Consider the following 17,752-nt stretch of genomic DNA (forward strand, 5'->3'; position numbering starts at 1 on the left):
CCGATGGAGAGAGAAAAGCTGCCCACACTATTTACCCATGATGAACAGCGATTTGCGCCGAGACATTCCCCGGTGAAGATGTCTTGCTGAGATGGAAATAGAAAATCTGTGCTCCGCACAGGGCTGTTTGGAGGAAGTCTCGCCTTGGACCCAGAACCTAGAAATCGGTTTCGTTGGTCAGCAGTGCTCGCTTTTGCCATGTAGATCCATGGAGGCCATCTATCTCGGCGCGCCATACTTTCGCGGATGCGCAACGAAACTCAAAATCAGACGACGAGGTGTTTTCTACTTGTAAACAAACTGCTTTCCTTGACCATAGTCCGCAGTCGTTCTGCGCGTCAAACGCCGACGTTTAATTAAAGGTCTATGAACACATTCGCAATGATGGCATGGGTGTAGTTGTGAGGTGAGTGATCGCGAGTACCCCATGCCTCGACACAACCCTCCCTCCAGGAACATACTTGGTTTTAGCTTCCTCAGCCCTGTTGTCATCTCTACCATACTTCTCAGACGTCAGACTTAAGCAGGCGTGTCTGTGCCAGTGTGGAGAGAAGGAGGAAGAAGACGGGCGCGAAGACGGGAAGGCTGAAAAGAGGGGGGGGGGGTGAGCACATTCTTCTTGGCCACGAGGTGTCTGTACGAAGTACGGATGGAAATGTAAAAAAAGGGGTTCCGAAATGATTTACTCTGCAGCGGGAAGTCAAAATCCTCGGGCCGGGCCAGTAGCTTCCCATCCTCTGACTCTTCTCAAATCATAACCAGCAGACACCCCCCCGGAGCTGGGATAGGGGAAGGGATGAAGAAAAAAAGGACAGAAATCATAATACAGGTCATCTGTCAAGAATCACAGGGGGTGGTGTGCAAAAAGGAGAAGGAGAAATCAAACAGAATTGAACGATATGGGATGGAGGGGCGTGTAGTGATGCTTGAAATGGCGAGCAAGAGAATTACAGGGAAAAAGGCGAGGATCAAAAACCGGCCAACGAACATTGGCCCTTGGAAGAAAGCTCTCGAGGTGTGGTGCGCAAAGGCCGGTGACTGGCCGCCCGGCGACTCCACTTCTTGACCGGTCAGCGGGGCACCGGTGACCGGGGTGCCACTTTTCCTTTTCATCATCTCGCAAAGCCTCACAGCACACCGTAAAGTTTGCGCCGGCCCTCAAAAGTCTCAAACTCACTCCCCCCCTTCGTTGCTCTTTTCCTACCACACCAGAAAGAAGCTTCAAATCACATTTGACACGTCAAAAAAAACTGGATCCCAATTACCGGGATCTGAAGGAAAAGTAGAGTACGCAGCGCTACGGTATTCCCTGTCTAGTGAATAATTTGTCAATTCGTCAAGTTGGGCCCTCACCTTAGCGTCCGTTGTCTGTCAGATTTGCTCCGTAGCTGTCAAGAAAGCTGCAAGCCCGTTGTCAATCCTCCTCCATTCCGACCCCCAGGCCCTACGATCCCTCCTTCATTCCAACCCGTCCCGTCCCGCCCAGGACACCCCACCGTTTGACATTCCCTCCGTCACAGTGACAGCTCCTTCTCATCCCCCCCTGCCACCACGCCAATACACTAGACTGGACCCCTGAAGACAACATCTCTCTCTCTCACACACACAGTGTGGAAGACATCTGTAATATCCTCTATCTCAGCAATTGTGATCAAACGACATACGACGAGGCTAGCCACGACGGGGAAAGCTGCCGATTGGGAGCCTTGCTTGACTAGTGGTGGGTGGTGACAACATCTTGACAGCCCAAAACCAACAAATTTCCCCTGCATCCATAGTTTCTCGCTTGACAGGCACCAGGGTGAGTACCTACCCAAGCTCTTGTGATCTTAGCTCTCTGCCTTCGCAGTTTTAGGTTCTGACGGCGTACGGACACTTCATCTCCTGAGAAGTGAGGAAAACATTCCAGCCCAAAATCACACTAAGACATCACGCACTAAACCCCCTTGGAATGGTTCCACGGGCCAGAGCAGAGCCTCATTGACGTTGGGAGTTCCATGAGGCTGACACGGGCCAAGACAACCCCAGCCGGCGCTAAGAGAGAACGAAGGAAACGGGAAGACGTTTATGGAGAGACGTTCAGCTACTCAATCTACCTAATCTCAACGACATCTTGTCACTCATTACTCTTGCGTCGGGAGTGAAAAGGGGAAGCTCTCGGGCAAACTGCCGTTCCATTACTGACTATCTATAGTTGGACCATAATGTCCAAGCCGGAAAGCCAAAAAAAAAAAAAGGAAATCAAACTCTCGAGGTCCTTCAGATAACTCTTGCTCGTCTCCTCTTCCCAGTCATACCTCCCCAAAAAAGAACATAATGCGGAAAAAAACAAACTCCCGTCATCACATCATGTTAAAATCTTACTTTCTCTCCCTCTGTTCAAGCCATTGATAGCATTTTCTTTTCTGACACCCTTTTCTCCGTCCCCCTGGCACCCATTGCAGCCGTTTCCACGATTTTCAAGAACACTCCCCCATCTCTTCTTCCAAGCGCCTCGTCTGGCATGAAATTCGAAGAAAACAAAAACAAAAAGCAAGAACAACAAACGGCCTAAGCCAGCAAAGTCACAAGAGTAGAGGTAGAAAAGAAGTAACAAAAGAAAACCAGTCGTCCTTCTTGTCGTAGAAGCATCCTCTCCTCCGAGTGAACCTATCCGTATATGCTGATGCTCGGGGTCAATACGAAGATGAAGTAGAAGCAAAAAGACACTGGCAAAAATTTGAACAAAAGGAAACGTGTCTTTCTCTCATGACAGCGTGAATGCCGTGACACGAGTATCGGATAGCCGCCGGGAAGATTGTGTAAAAACCCAAGCCTCGACCTCGTTGTAAATCCAGAAAAAAACTCCAGCAAACCGACACGCTTCATCGCTCTATTAGACGCGACCTCGACCCGTCGTCGTCGTCGTCATCGTCTTTGAAATGACAAATGTTCCCGCCACCCCACCTTGCTTCATATTCTGCTCATGTGGTCTGAAGACTGCTGTCGCCGGCTGCTGCGCTCCGATATGCTTCCGTTGTCAAGTGATTGCTTTTTGACCCGCAGATGATGATACGAAAGTAGAATTGCCGCTCCCTAGGAAAGTGAAAACCAATGGCCGTGCCCATTAAAATCCTGGAAAGCACCTTTCACGCCGTCGTTTGGTTTCTCGTTCTGATGTTCCGATGTACCTAATCCTGTAGCCTTGAGGTTGTGATTGCTGTGTTGGTCGCGCCTAATATTTTGTTGATTTGCTTTGGAAATTGCGGTGGTCGTCGAGTCGAGAGAACGCGCCCAAATCACCCTAAGATCGTGTAGGCCGTTAATGTGTTGCCGCAATGGGCTTTAGTCCTGAGCTGTGCTGTTACTTCCAGCCCCATTTAATATGCGGAAGACTTCATGATGCCTCGTGCTGGCCAAACCATCTGTCCGAGGTTCGCTTCGTCTCAAATCAATGCATTTGTCCTCTTGCGAGTGCTTCCGCCTTCCCGCCCGACCCAGATAATCCGCGTGTGTCGGTAGGCAGGTAATTTGGGAACCCCTGAGAGTTCTGCACCGGCGTTTGACTGGCGCTCACAGGCCGGAAAACCTGATCAAAGCCGCTCCGCGAGATGTTGTCGTACGGTGTGGGAATGTACTGGTTTTGGTTGAGTGGCACACTAGGGTTCGCAAAGTGTCCTTGTCCGGTTCCGGGTTGCTGCGGTGTGAAGGAGTAGACGGAAGCGCCACCAGGTGCTGCTGAGCTCCCTTGCCATGGCTGTGAATAGATCCCGGCATTATTGGTAGTTGAGTACTCCGTAGGTGAAGTATACAGGGACGCGCGACGGTGCGGATCGTGTGTTGTCGGTACCAGGTCTTGAAGTGGCATGCCAGACTGGTGGATGTTGTTGGTTTCCACAAAATGGTGCTCGGGATGCATATTTGAGGAAAGCATCTGTGTCGAGTATTGCTGTTGGCCGCGCATCGGCATGTCGCTCATGTAAGGGCCTCCGTGCAACGGCCCTGTCGGACTATGATCGCTGGTCGAGTTATGCAAGAGATCGTGCGGTGCTCCCGTCTTGGATGGCGATACGCTAGATGTAATTGAGGGATGTTCGTCCTCTTCCTTGACAAAGCCATTGTCTTCATTGTCCGAGGGATAATTCTCTGAGAATTTATCCTCCGACATGACGAAAACCTGAGCATCCCCGTCTAGAACTGTTAGCAGCGAGTCTTTCGGTGTGACAAAGTTTGCGCTTACCAACTTCACCGTTCTTGTACCTCTCCTCCATCTTGGCAACCTTGAAAATCTCATCTAGATACGGCTTCTTCTTGGCATTTGTTTTGTTCTCTTTGTCCGCAAAGAAAGCCGACATTGCTTCCGTCGTCGCTTCCTCGAGCTTTAGAATGCTCAAGTTCATTTTGCGGATGGCCGGGTGTTGCTTCTCAGGTGGTTCCACAATCATTCGAAGTATGTGACACAGAAGGTGGACTCGCTCTGTCCTAATTGTTAGTGGGTACATCTAGAAAGGTACTTGCTAAAAGGAGATATTACCTCGCTTATAGAGATGATCAGGCTCCTTGTGTCTGACCTTCTCTTCTTTCGTAGGTCCCCATGGCTTGGGCCACCAGTCGGGGGCCTTTTCGTCTTGGCCAGTATAGGGGTGATTCGTCTGCTTCTTGGGCTCAACCACCTTGACCCAAGCCTTGGCGATGAGCTTGCAGGCTGTTTGTTGGCAATTTTTGAATCGTTGCTCGTAGAGATTCCACAAGTCCTTCTCGTCGCCGACTTTCAATGTCTTCTTGGAGCTGGATGCAACCACAATCGCAACGTCGTCATCGTCGTTTGTAGGTCTCCGGTAGCCGCCACCCATAGCTGCTCTGTGCCTCTTGCGCGTCTTGTAGCTTCCATCCTCGTCATAGATATCGCCGCCAAGTCGACGACGATCGTGTCGATGCCCATAGCTGCCACCAAATGCTTGTTGATAGCCATCACCATCGAGGCTGAATTCGGAATCATCATGAACAGGGGCGGCAACTGCGTTGTGACGGTTAGTAACTGTATAGTGCGGCACAGTTTGGACAACCCACCAGGACGCACACCACTCCCGTGGTTGACGTTATTCACATGACGAACGAAATTCTTCAAGTTGAAGAATTTGCTGTAAGCGTTGGGTTGTCTTTCCGGCGTATTCATGAACATCTGTGTGGAGCCATCATCCAACACGGCTACCATGAAGAATCTCTTGGCTGGAATGTTGCAGTGATCACGGAGGGCCTTCTCGATATCCTGCTGACAGTAAGTCATCTACGCCAGACGTCGATAGCGTTGCGACTACTCACCATCGGAGGTCTGCGAGCGTCGCGAGCTTCGTGATATCTACCATCCTCGGGGGGTGGATGGTCAATTGGAAACCTTTCAGGGGGCCATTGCCGAGGATAAGGCTCCCGATTGTAGTCGCGGACCATGGCCACGGCACAGTTAGCTCAGAGAGCAAGTCGATAGGAAGAAGAGTGCGTCCACTTGTTAAGGCACGAGAACCGAGTCGCCGTATGAGCGAGTTTTAAGAGGCTATCGTAAGCGATTTTGGTGTGTAACGCTACCGACCAAATGCAGAAGGTGATGGGGCGAATACGATGTGTAACTACGCAATGGTTAGACAACATTGAGGTGCTGATATCTGCATTCGAATATCCTACAATATGTGGTAGAGGGTGGGACTTCTGAGAGATGATTGTTGTGCAACAGAAGTATGTGTGTAGGAAGGGACCATAAAATTCAGACCTCAATGTGATCCCGGCGTGACCAAGCCTAGCACAAGGCAAGATTGTATCGTTTTGGGGGATATTCAAGCCTGATGCCCACGGGATGTTGTTGGGGGTTGGCTGTGATATGTCGAATTGACTGCGCGAGGGTAGATGGAGTAGAGAGCAAGACTCGCCCCGACGTTTGTTGAGCGGGTGGCTCAGTAGATAATCCACAGTCCGGCCGAAGAATACCAGCCAGATCGGGATCCAGAGCAGACCAACAGAATAGGAGCGGGATCCTGCGTCGGATCGTAAGTGTTGGCTAGACAAATAGCTTCCGAGCGTGGATCTTGGTGCAGTGAGATTGCTAGATGCTGCTTCGTGGCTGAAGAGACGAAATTGACGTTCCAAGTGAAAGATACGACAAAGCAGGAGGTTTGTGATCCGTCAGGGGCGTTACGGGGTTTTGGGAGAAAAAGGTCGGCGGAGAGAGCGGGACCGGGTGGTTCAAACAAATCTATCAGTTCGCGAGACTGGGTGCCAGGGCGGACCTCAAAGTCCTCTTTGTTTTCAAGACGGCTTGAGACATCGGGGGGAGAGCCTCTCCACTGGTTCGCGGTTTTGTCTTAGAGCGCAACTCTCCACGCAATGTCTCGGGGAGGGAAGGGTAATGTGTAGTATGGACTGTAGACCAAGAAAAAGGTGATGCTGAGGAGTAGGAAGGGGGGAGAGAGTAAAGCAGCCAACAAGAACGCGTTTGCGATGCTTCCAAGGCCGACACGAGGAAAATGGATACGGCTGTCTTCGGAAGAGAATCAGAGGAGAAGGAAAGAGCCAATGACCACGAACTGGAGCAGTGGAGGGTGATGGCCCTAGATGAGTTCAAGGCTCGCGGGCTGAGGTGGATCTTGGAGGAAGGATGGACCTGCAAGGCGGAGGCGAGTCGAGCTTGTCGACGGGCCCGTACCTCTCGTAATGATCTGAGTTAGGGCTTTTTAGTGTATCTCGATTGTTGCCGTGGTATGTGACAGCCAGCTGAGGAGTGCGGGCGAGAAGCAGTGTCCCGCAAGCGAGGGGGGTTTGAGCAGAGAGGTCGCGCAGACGATTTGAGGTCGAGGGGCAGCGAGACCGGCATCCGCAGTTGTGGAAACATGAACGAGCAGAAAAGTAGGAAGTCAGACCAGGAGGTACCCTGGTCTAGTCAACGTGAGCTTCTACCCTCCTTCAGCTCTTGGCTGGACTGCAAGTTGAAAGAACCAGGGACTGGTGAGCCGCAGTAATATGGAATGGACGTGTCCGTCTGAGTGCCATATGAAAAGGCAAAGAAAAACGGATGAGCACACACGCCTGAAGCAGAACAGCAAGTCTTTCCGGCGCGGGACTGACGACAGTGGAGTAAAGAAGGGGGGCGGGATAGAATAAAAAGGCTTTCTCAGGTAAGCCTTTAGGTGTGGACGTGGTGGAATGTGGTCAGGCAGGGTATCCGTACGGATACTTGTGAAGCTGTGCAAGGGGAGAGAGTATGTAGGACTAGGTAGGTTGACCCTCCACTTTCTTCCCTCCCTGGTCCGCAGGCTGATAAGGTGTGGCAGGCGCCAGCCAGGAGGGAGAGTGTGCTCGAGAGTCAAGAGTTCCCCGTACGGATACACCACCATCCCATCCAATGCCGCAGCTCGACATCCCAACAGGTGGTCTGCAGGAGACCACAGTTCACACTCACCCCTCCCGAGGCAACCCCCCCAGCTCATCCAGGGTGTTTGCACTACTGTGAGCAGACCAAGTCGAGCATGTACTGTACCAGACATGGGCGGTACGCATCTTCGTGCATACATGGCCTGTACCAGACCAAACACAGCCAGATGTGGTCGAACGGAGACCCTAGTCGTAGTCCTCCCGGCCAGAAACCCACCATGTGCTGTCACTGAGTGCGAGGGTTGCGGAGGGCGATCCTCGTAGCCCTGGTCATCCTCCCCAGGCACCCCCGCTGCCAACCGTCTGCAGACTGAGCAAAACTGCTGCAATGGCCCGCAAGTTGAAGGCTCTGATCGGCCAGAGCCCGGAGTATCTGGATTTGCAGATGTCTCTTCATTTCTCTGGTTTCCACTCACCTCAAATAAGTTGACGAGGTTGGACTCTCAACGTGTGAATTTGCGGCAGATGAGGGCAGATTGGCCACGGGGACCACAAGGCGCTGGACAGATTCCATCCTGTGGCAACGATTAGCAACTCGAACACCTGTTTTGTGCGAGATTCGCGAGCCGGTGCCAGATTCGTCGAAGCGTTGACCGCTCTATCCATTCTCAGTTGAACTGAGTAGCCGGCTGTTGCGAGAGGTAAGGACAGATAAAAAAAATCATAATTTGTGTGAGTGCATGAAGGTGTGGGAGACAGCCCATGTCGAAGAGCAGGGGTCGAAGTGAGACAGCGGTGGGCCGGGCTGAACGGCGCATCGGTCGGCAAAAGCCTTGCCAGTTATACGGGTCTCCGTTGATTACATGGCATTGGCTGCATCTCTGGATGGCCATTGCATCATTCGAGCCCGCGCTGTTCGTCTCAGGGCTTTCTTTTCCTCTCGTGATGTTGTTGCACGCTAAATAAGCCTTGAAAGACTTCCTTGAGCACCCGAATTACTTTTGAAAAGCTTCATTAAGTATTGGAATCATCAGGTTACTGATGACATGGAGACTGCAACCCAAGCAAGGAATAACAAATGTCCACATAGACTTTTCGATCCGGAAAGCTAGGACTGCTAGTAAGAAATATCGAACGGTGGGTCGTTGTCGAATGAAGCAGAAAGCGAAAACCATTGGTACAAGTCGTGTTGGACTCAAGACTGAAGGTGCTACACGCGTCCGGATATAACAATGACTATGCTGCCACATCGCCTGTTTCGAGTAATTAAGGCTCTCGACTATTGTACGGCTGGCGTGCTGTCTAACTCTAGCGAGACGACAAAAGCAACTAGAGTGACTCGCGGGTTGTTATGAGTGGCCTTTGGGAAGCTTCGTTCTAGAGATCTGTGAGTTAGGAGGACTGTGCCATCCAAGATCGCCGCTTGGTTACGGATCGAGGTGCCTACATGACAATGACTGTTCAGTCTATCCAACGTAAGTTTCAACCAAGCGCTCTCTTAGCTCAAAGCTCTCTCCAAATATCAATGCCAGGGATTCGGCCGTTCCCTACCAGTAATAGCAATCATCGTCGTTTTGCCATCCCGAAGTCTCGCAGGAACGGAAATGACCCCCAAGTAGCCATGTTGAGTTCGCCGCTAGGCTCGCTATGCCAGCGTGGGTGCGTTTTGTGTGGCTTTCAAAGTGTCATAGTGTTCGTAGCATCCATTTCTAGTGCTTAGGTTCGCCCTTGCTTCTAGACGGGGTTGAGCGGGGGCCTCAGAAGGCAGAGGCCGGTGTATGACTCCGTTGCGTTGACTTGGAGCTTGACGAAAATTTTGACAGTTCAGGGCCACCTGCGGGAAGCGGTACGGCGCGGAAGTTAGTACGTTGGCATGGCAAGCAAACAAATTTTGATGGGGATTCGGTGCCCCATCGGAACATGCGGGGAATGGTTCTCATTCGTCGTTAACCGTGGTAGAATGGTAAGGTGCATGTCCATTCAGACGGTTTGTTTGCTCTTGCCAGGAGAAGGCCGCGGGCAGGGAGAATGGAAGAGGGTCGAGCATGGCTGGTTGCTGCATTGCCAGCAAGAAGGCCACTCCGCTGGCCGTGCTCAATGGGACGTCGTCAGACGGGTGGTTAGGGCATGCTGTAAGGCCGGGGCCGCAAGATGGGATGAAGCCTGCATAGGGAGCGGATCAGAACCAAGCATGGCGCGGTCGGGGATGGGTTCCGAACGGGGGGTGACCTGTTTGGCGTCCTGCCCTGGCGTCCTGTCGCATGCCAGAGGCGTCTGATCCTGGACTGGAGGTGTTTGTAGTTTGTACGTCCGCTTGTGAGATTGTCAGCTCCATCCGGTAGGTATTCAGGCATGCGGAGTAATACTGTACGGATGGCCATGATGGCCAAGATTGACAACTTAGCGTTGCAGTACAGTTGCAGTACAGTTGCGACCGTACGCAGCTAACGGCGAAGAACTGCGAAGCTATCGCCGTAGTTCGTCCAGCGCGGCTGAAGAAATGTCGACGTCAGCGAGGCAAAGGACAAGGCGACGAGGACAAAGGACGGTTGGAAGGGAACGCGGTTATCGTTCAACGGCTCCATTCCAGGGTTCAAGAGGTAGGTATCGATATGTGCTGGAGGCGGCGCAGGAATGCAGTAAACGTTGAAGCCAAGAAACGCATGTTTGCTCCCTCTATGAAGAGGTACAGGGAAAGTGGTTGGTAGGTGGGTGATTAGCAGCGGGCCTGGGCCGGGCTCCCAGAGTGCGCGGAGCAGTGCGTGGGACAAAGGAACGTGGGCAGCGGAAAGTCGGGGTGCAATGTTCCCGCACAGTACCCGTAGGCGATGGCAGGTTGAGCCGACGATGGACTATAGGTACGGAGTACGGAGTAGACTATATTCGTAGGCCGTAGTTTGGAGCCAGAGGCGTCGGTGGGCAAGCTTCGATTGATGCTGAATGGACGGGTGACCGAAGGGGAGGGAGTGTGAGTCGAGAAAAGAAAACTGCTGGAGACCGATCATGAAGTTCGGGTAAAATGGCGGGGATGAGGATTGGACGGAATTAGACTGGACTGGACTGGACTAGATGGAATGCATTGCATTGGGGGGGGAAGCGGCAACGGAGTGGTGATTGACTGACCGTCAGCCAACCTTTGAAGTTTGGCCGCCGCGTTTTCTGGGGACAGGCGGGAACGTCCACTACGTACCTCTTAGGTGCTAAGGTGAGCCGAGAGGTACGTACTATGGGAGCACGTTCCGGGTGGAGACAGGGTGCGGCCGCCCATCTACCTAGGTACTCCACTCATTGGAAAGGACAGGCGCGCCGCACGGAGCTTCGGAGCCAAATACAAAGACCAAAGTATCTCGGAATGCACCACAACTCACCCATGGACCAGTCCACCACTACTGCCCGCTCTCGCACCGTCGTACTGTACCAAGCCGCGAGGTAGGGTAGCGTCCGTACGAACCTTGTCGCCTTGCCGGGATAAGCTATCCGCACCTCCCTCCTTCTTTCTCTCACGTTTTGTTCGCGATTCCGTTCCGTCAGCAGCAGGCATGGGCGCACTGAGCGTTATGTCAGGCCCAGGGAACAGTCTGGCACGCCGCACGCCGTACGCCCCCAGGCCGGACCAGGATTAGAACTGCAAACCAAGACCAAGACCAACGGCTTTCCAACTTCAAGATAGTTCCTCCTCTCTGTGTGGGATTGTTGTTCTAGCATTCGGACGGGAGTGTGGGGGACTCGCACGGCAGACAAACGACGTTAAGTCCGGATTTGTTGCCTGCCTGCACCGTCTATCTGAGGCGTCGGGGATAACTTCATGTCTTGGTAGGGTACCTCAACCAATGAGTAGATTCGGACGGTACATGCTGCATGTGCAGATGCAGATTCGTGCAATCGACAATGCAGTGTGTTTAAGCTTCTCCCCTGAGATCAGCGTCATTCCTCCCTTGAATCATGTTTGGGCGAGCCATTAACCTTGGTGATAGGCACGAGTATCCGTGCTCGCTTCCTAAGACGCTCGAGGAACTTTTGCCAACGCCGACAATAAGCATGAACCGTGGTACCTGCTTAAGCAAATGCGGGTGCAGACTTGGACCCTTTGCTTTCCTCATTCTTTTCGTCCATTCCCGAAAGATTGCTCGGTACTGAAGTATGTACCTATGGTCCGCTAGTTCTTGCCTGCTGCATTGGTGAAAACACTGGGAAATTAATGTTCCCTCCCGCCGGCCTGTGGAAGTTTTCGGTCGGGGTCCACGGCATCGGTACAGGCTTGAAGTAAGGTAGAATATGTGCTAGGAACGGCCCGATCGTCACGCCGGTGGCACCGGCCATCGACCGTCTCTAACCTACTGTTACGGCGAGGTTTATCTCTTATACCCTAGGTCCATCCAATGTCGACTGCGCCTTTTGACAACCCAGGCGGACTCGGACGGACTCGTCTGGCTGCCTGGCAAGAAACGAGAGTTGGGAAAGAAAGAAAAAAAAACTTTGCCCTAGTTTCTTTCGGCCCCGTTTTGAGGGCTATGGGGGCAACGCATGGTCTGATAGTTTGTCATGCCTGTTGCCGAGAGTTCGGCTCCCTCACTGCCTGCATCGACGGCCACATTGAACAGGTTGAGTCCTGCGTGACCACCTCGGCCTCGCACAGTATAGCAAATGGGTCAAATATGTTAGCTAGCCGGTTAGATACCTCATGACCACATGATGGAAGAAAACTTTGCGAACATGAACGTCCCTTGTTACGCATGCTGATCATCCTCGTCTGCCTACAGTTGTTGCATGCTTGCTAGACACAGATACACGAGACTGGATATGGTTGGCATATTGCTTGAAGCTGGTTTTATGACCAAGTCTGGTGCTCTACACAACTTTGCCGACCAGGAATAGGTTGGAAGGGCCCACGATATTTCCAGGGTCCAATTTTCGGCCCAAGATTCAGACTCTCGCCCCGGCTAGGTCCTTGCACAGTTATAGGCTAAGATACCTAGGTCGTGTCTCTTTTTCTTCGGACGGTACTCCGAGACTCTAAGCATGACCAACCCCGAGGTCAGAAACGGAGGGGAAGGAAGTGTTCCATGCCGCCTTTAATGTCCTGATTCTCTTTTTCCCGGATTTCCTTGCCCCAAATGTCAGAAAACTTGCCTTACTAGGTAAGGTAGCTGGTTCCAGTTCAGAGGCAAAGTCGACCCAGACTGGAAGGCATCAAGATGCACTTGTCTTTTCCCGCTTACTTAAGGTCGCAAACTTGGTTAGACTGACGCAGGGAGGAAGGTGCCCTGCCACCAGCGTGCCTTCTCTTCCATGGCTCTCGCTCTTTCCAGGTACCGACTATCACCAACCACAGTTGCCCCCTCTTTGCTCTAAGTACAAGTTCAAAACTCAAGCCGTGTGCAAGACAACGTCTCATTGGCCGCCGAGGTCTCACTTTTCTTTCCAGACAGGATCCGCCTCTTTCCAACTTGATGATTCCGCCAGTACCACCGATATTTCCCACCTAGGTGCATCATCACATCGCGCAGCCTCTCATCATCTTCGTTTGTCCAGCCCGCGCTACTCCTTTCTCATCCCGTCGAGATCCATCACGGGGTCCATGACGAACTTCTCTGCAACACCACTATTTCAATCCCTCGTCTGCGGCATGTCTTACGCCCTAGCGCCTCACTCATCTACGCTTCTCCTTGAGTAGGACCTCCAGCACAGCAAAGTTGGGATGCCCTGTATCCGTAACCGCCCGTCTTGTTCGCCTGAAGCCACATACACTTCCGACTCAGGCACTGTGTATGCATTGAACACCTAGCTTTGCTCTTCAAGAAAGAGGTGATGACACCGTCCATTCTTGGATACATGTGCACCTAATCAAGTCCAGTTACACAGCAGGCTGTCCACGCTCCTGTGCAGAACCAACTCCTTCCTGGAAATGGCGCTGGGAAAGCATTGCTTACGGATTTGAGGTGGTCAGCCGGGGGCCGATCCGACCACTTGACGCGCCCACATTGGCCCATCCATGGTTCGTTCTGCTCGAACACTGCAGCAGTACTCGCACCCATCACCAGCCGACTCACCTGGAACCTACCGCCCTACATTGGAGGGCTCGCTCCGCCTACTTTGTCACATATTGCACTGGCTCGTCTCGAGCGACAGTGTTAAAGCAAGATATCGTCACATCCTATCGATCCAAAACTGCCGGCCTGGACAAACCCACGACTCCACCACGCTAGAGAAGGTCTTGCAGTGCTGCAGCTGCTGCAGCTATGCATGCTCATGCTCCGAGACCACCACCTTCCTTGCGGCCGCCGCCCAGATACTCGTACACTTGCCAGCCAACCATCAATCCCATGGCCACAATGGTCGAAGGCATGTCTGAGGCAATGTGGTTAGTGGGAAAACTCGACGTCTCGGCGTAAAACACGAAACCCCAGCTGCTACAGCCCATCATCGCAAGAAAAAGCAATAAATCCAACGACCACCTGCTGTCTTGCTTGCTTTTTCCTCTGAGACGGCAATAACTCCGCCGAAGAGCGCGCAACGATCGGGTCGTTTGTTTTTCCCGATTCAATGACCTCTGCATTTTGAGCCAAGCAGCCGCTTAGGGCCGGTCGTAGGCTGCGTGGGCTCAATGCTAGTTCAATCTTTTGGTAAAGACTAGTCGTGCTGCTGACGCCCCGATTTCTGGATGGATGACAACACCCATTACAGACAAGCGGCGATGCGTTGATCAAGACCCGCACCAAAAGGATATGTCTCGATCGTATCCGATTTCGGTATTCTCCAGGCGACAAGACACACCTAACATGAAATTGCCCAGACGCCGCAAGTGCCTGTTCCAGTCGATGGGAAGCGTTGGTTATTGCTACGTTGATTGTTGCTAACGCCCCGTCACCGCTAGAGGCCATGCAGGATTGCCGGGTGTTTACCAGCACCTCGCAATGACAAGAAAGTGTGAGTGAACGCCTCGTGGAGCAGGTATGCACGTTTCGACCTCTCTGGTCATCTTCCGCTATTCCGTCTGCACGAAGCGGCCGGCGTGAAGAAAATAGACTATACCACTCCCTTGGGACGGTCGATAGGTCGGTAAAGGCCTGCCTGCCAGCTAGGTCTGGCAGGGAGTACCACACCAAGAGGGGTTACATCAACTATTTGCTAGCTTCATCCTCGGCTTCCCACCATGCGCCCCAGACGGAGTCTCTTGGCATCCTTTACCTGACTGCCTTCTAAATGCTTCGCGACAAACTAAATACCCTCGGAATTGTCGCGACAACATTCGGTGAAAATCGTTGCAGACACATGCTGACTATAGGTCGGTTTCTCAGAGAACTCCAGGCACATCCTGACTCGACACTTCTCAGGTTGGAAATTCGACGGCGACCGCGGCGGGCCCATAGACCAGGCGGACCTCGGAGACAAGGACGACGATACTTTAGGGCCAGGCGCGAGCATACCTACCTACTCAGTAGATTACACAAGGAACGTCGAAGCGGGGTTGTTCCGCACGCCTCAGCCAACTGAATCTCTAACAGACTGGCTGTCAGGATATCATCGCTCCAAATTCCAACAACATCCCCAATCTTTACGCCCCTTTGAAGCTAGGCATGGGGTCTCGGACTTGGATCGAAGCTGTGATTCGTAAAATCGTTGACAATTCCCCTGGCTTCCGTGCCGTGATTGGCCCTCATTACAGGGATCACGGGCGTCCAATTCCGTCACCACCACCGCTGCCAACGGTCACATCACCAAGCCACACACTCATCCAGTTGTTGTGCGGATCAGGGGATGGCCCTGGAGAGTCCCTGGAAGGCCGTTGGCATTCGCACATTTCACACTGGAAGTCCCCGGCTGGCCTCTCCACTTATAACCGTACCTTACCTGCCATTACGGATACAGCCCGGTTCTGACAGCTCACTTCACCTCACAATTGGAGCCATCTCCACCCCCATTCCCTCTTTTTCGTCACCTCACTCAGGGCCTCACAGACGACTTGATGAATGGGCATGGTGGTTGCATCCGATACGTCAACCGATTCTTGCCTGCCGGTTTTCAGCTGTCTACGTTTCTTCCGTAATTCCCCAGCAAAAGATTGCGGCGGCAAGGTGTTGCTTTATTTCAGAGTTTAGCTCAATGTCTGTGTTGCCGGGTTCGCTGCCGGACGCTTTGCTTGATCCGGGAGCTGTGCGCCAGTAAATTCTACGTCAACCTCACTTTCCCAGACTGACTTGACGTTTCTGTATTAGCTCTTTTTTCTGTTGATTTCTACGTTCAACTCTATTTCGACATCGACGATGCCGCCAATATTCTCAATTGCCAGCCAGGTCGGGACTCTTGGGTTTACGGGCACAGCAACACTTTCAGGCATGTGATTGACAGGTGTTTGCTTGCTGCGCCGTTGTTTGCTACGCCGCAACCGTTGTTGTTATCTCCTGGTCATTTACCAACAAAGTGGTAACGAGGACCGCAGGCCAACTGCATTTCCCTTCATTGATATGTACACTATATAAGACACCCCCTCAGAACCGACAAGGAAGCCTGTCAATAGCTCACAGACCAGGAGAAAGGGGACAAGAGCCAAGATCATCACCGAATCCCGAGCCCATCTTTGTTCTAATCTACTTTTGTCGTCTCTCTCCGGGCCAGGCTGTCTCGGGGCCTGGAGGACAAATCATTCGAGAGCTTATGGACGGGGGGCTTTGACGGCATACCAAGCTTGCTTTACGAGTTCTCGGCCTGATTTGATGCGATCTCCGGTGTCAACGGAGTTCGTTTCCTTTCAAAGTCGCATCCGCCATGATCGTCTGGAACTTCGCGTCCAAGGACGATGAGATGCTCGTGGTAGAGGAATTTATCGTGTAAGACTTTATCAGGCGCGTTCATCCCGATGATTTCTCCCCTGGGCACGTTGAGGACAATAGTCGTAGGCTGTAGATTATCAAATATTACGAGGCTTACAAGGGCTCTTTATCGTCACACAAGTATCCAGCCAAATTGAGGCGGACTGGGCCAGTCATCTTCATGGTTATGGTTGCACCATGACCGCCTATTCTATACCAACATGCCATTCAATGGGCGAACATAGAAGGAGGCTGCCTTCACGAAGCTCATAGGATTGAACCGAAACCAGGCTTGATTTCGATCACGTAAATGATAAAGACTGATCATCATCGGTTGAGCAACTATCTTGTCAGATTCCTGCGACAAGCCACTACTACCGAACTTCGCTCTTGTCGCAGTGTCACCGATTATGTCTCCCAATTGCCGTTCTACGCCACGGCTACGTCGTCAAGTCCGAGAATAGTGGGTTGTCACAATATCAAGATTTTCCATATATGCGGCTCAAGTCCCTCGAGAAACACCCTTGCTGAGACTGGTTTACTGACAAGACCTACGCGATGTTTTTCCGAGGATGAGATCAAGTAATCAAAGGTACAGAATCACAATGATACGGCAACACAATGATGGTATGCTTGGCCTATTGTCCTCCCACTTCTTCTCTCACCCCAGGGCTATATATACAGCGGTCGAGTCGCATCCGCATACTCGACTGGCGTTACACAGCATCGGCGGTGACACAACAGCTTAAGCGGCTACCATACTTTCCTCTTCGTAGGTAGCTCGCCCCTTGCCCCTTCACTCGATTGTCGGAAAGAAAAACGCAATAGTAACACAACTTCGGCCGTTGGGTGCTCACCTACGAAGTACACACCCACGCCGCCACTACTCGGTGGTATCGGGAGGTGAAGAAGAAGCTCACCACCGACCAGGCCCCTACGTTTAGGCTCTCCTGCGAAGGAGGTGGATGATTTGTTGTTTCCCACCTGGCTTGACCTCCTACCTCCCACACCGTTCCTCCCACACCATTCACACCCCCGGCTCTTAAACGGTGTATTAAGGTCCGGCGCTCGAGGAGAGAGGAAGTGTTGCCTGAGCGCTGGCGTCCAGGTTCATTTGCCATTGGGTCGCTGTTTCGAATCACGAAACGTATCTTTGTATTTGTGTGTATCACGACACGGATTTCTTCTCTCCCGTGCTCTGCGACTTTTGTGGTACGTTTCGAGGCATCGACAAGTCTTTTGCAGCGACTAGGGGGGTTTTCACCCACGGGCCTTTTTTGCTGCAGACTTGGCTGGGGCTTTTCCCACGTGCGGTGGTGAGAAATGCAATATATAGGTAGGGTATATTTCCAATAAGGGGAACAGACACTACTTTTTCGTAGACGATGCAAGCCAAGCTGATGGATGATAACCAAAATGGGGTGGGCAGGTTTGCTGATCTTCTTGGACCTGGCCTAATCAAGTAGGGTGCGTAATTTGTATTTGGTCAGACTGTAATCATCAAGCATCTATGGCGAAAGAGGGGGCAACGGGGGACGGGATGTGGCTGACGACTCGATCTAATACGGACGAAATGCAATGCATTAACACGCCATTCCTCTATG

The 17,752-nt window shown here is 52.2% G+C and overlaps 1 protein-coding gene across 1 annotated transcript; it reads right to left on the reverse strand.

The window, feature by feature from the left end:
- Window positions 1-1,960: 1,960 nt before the first annotated feature.
- Window positions 1,961-10,384, reverse strand: HER10_EVM0000329 (uncharacterized protein). The gene is made up of 5 exons (XM_035482827.1): window positions 5,302-10,384; window positions 5,050-5,248; window positions 4,514-4,996; window positions 4,220-4,456; window positions 1,961-4,170 (listed from the first exon to the last, which is right to left on the reverse strand). Exons 1-5 carry the CDS (start codon window positions 5,425-5,427, stop codon window positions 3,431-3,433), a joined length of 1,785 nt encoding a protein of 594 aa, XP_035335552.1. The 5' UTR covers window positions 5,428-10,384; the 3' UTR covers window positions 1,961-3,430.
- Between the last annotated feature and the right edge of the window lie 7,368 nt (window positions 10,385-17,752).

This window comes from Colletotrichum scovillei, assembly GCF_011075155.1.
Source record: "Colletotrichum scovillei strain TJNH1 chromosome Unknown Contig00003, whole genome shotgun sequence".
Taxonomy (NCBI): Eukaryota; Fungi; Ascomycota; class Sordariomycetes; order Glomerellales; family Glomerellaceae; genus Colletotrichum; species Colletotrichum scovillei.

What these genes read in the sequence shown, in the direction of transcription:
- HER10_EVM0000329 (XM_035482827.1), bottom strand. Translation starts at nt 5,427, where the DNA reads ATGGTCCGCGACTACAATCGGGAGCCTTATCCTCGGCAATGGCCCCCT. An exon ending in ACGCTCGCAGACCTCCGATG is followed by an intron (nt 5,249 to 5,301) that starts GTGAGTAGTCGC and finishes TACTGTCAGCAG; the next exon opens with GATATCGAGAAGGCCCTCCG. An exon ending in TGATCATCTCTATAAGCGAG is followed by an intron (nt 4,457 to 4,513) that starts GTAATATCTCCT and finishes CAATTAGGACAG; the next exon opens with AGCGAGTCCACCTTCTGTGT.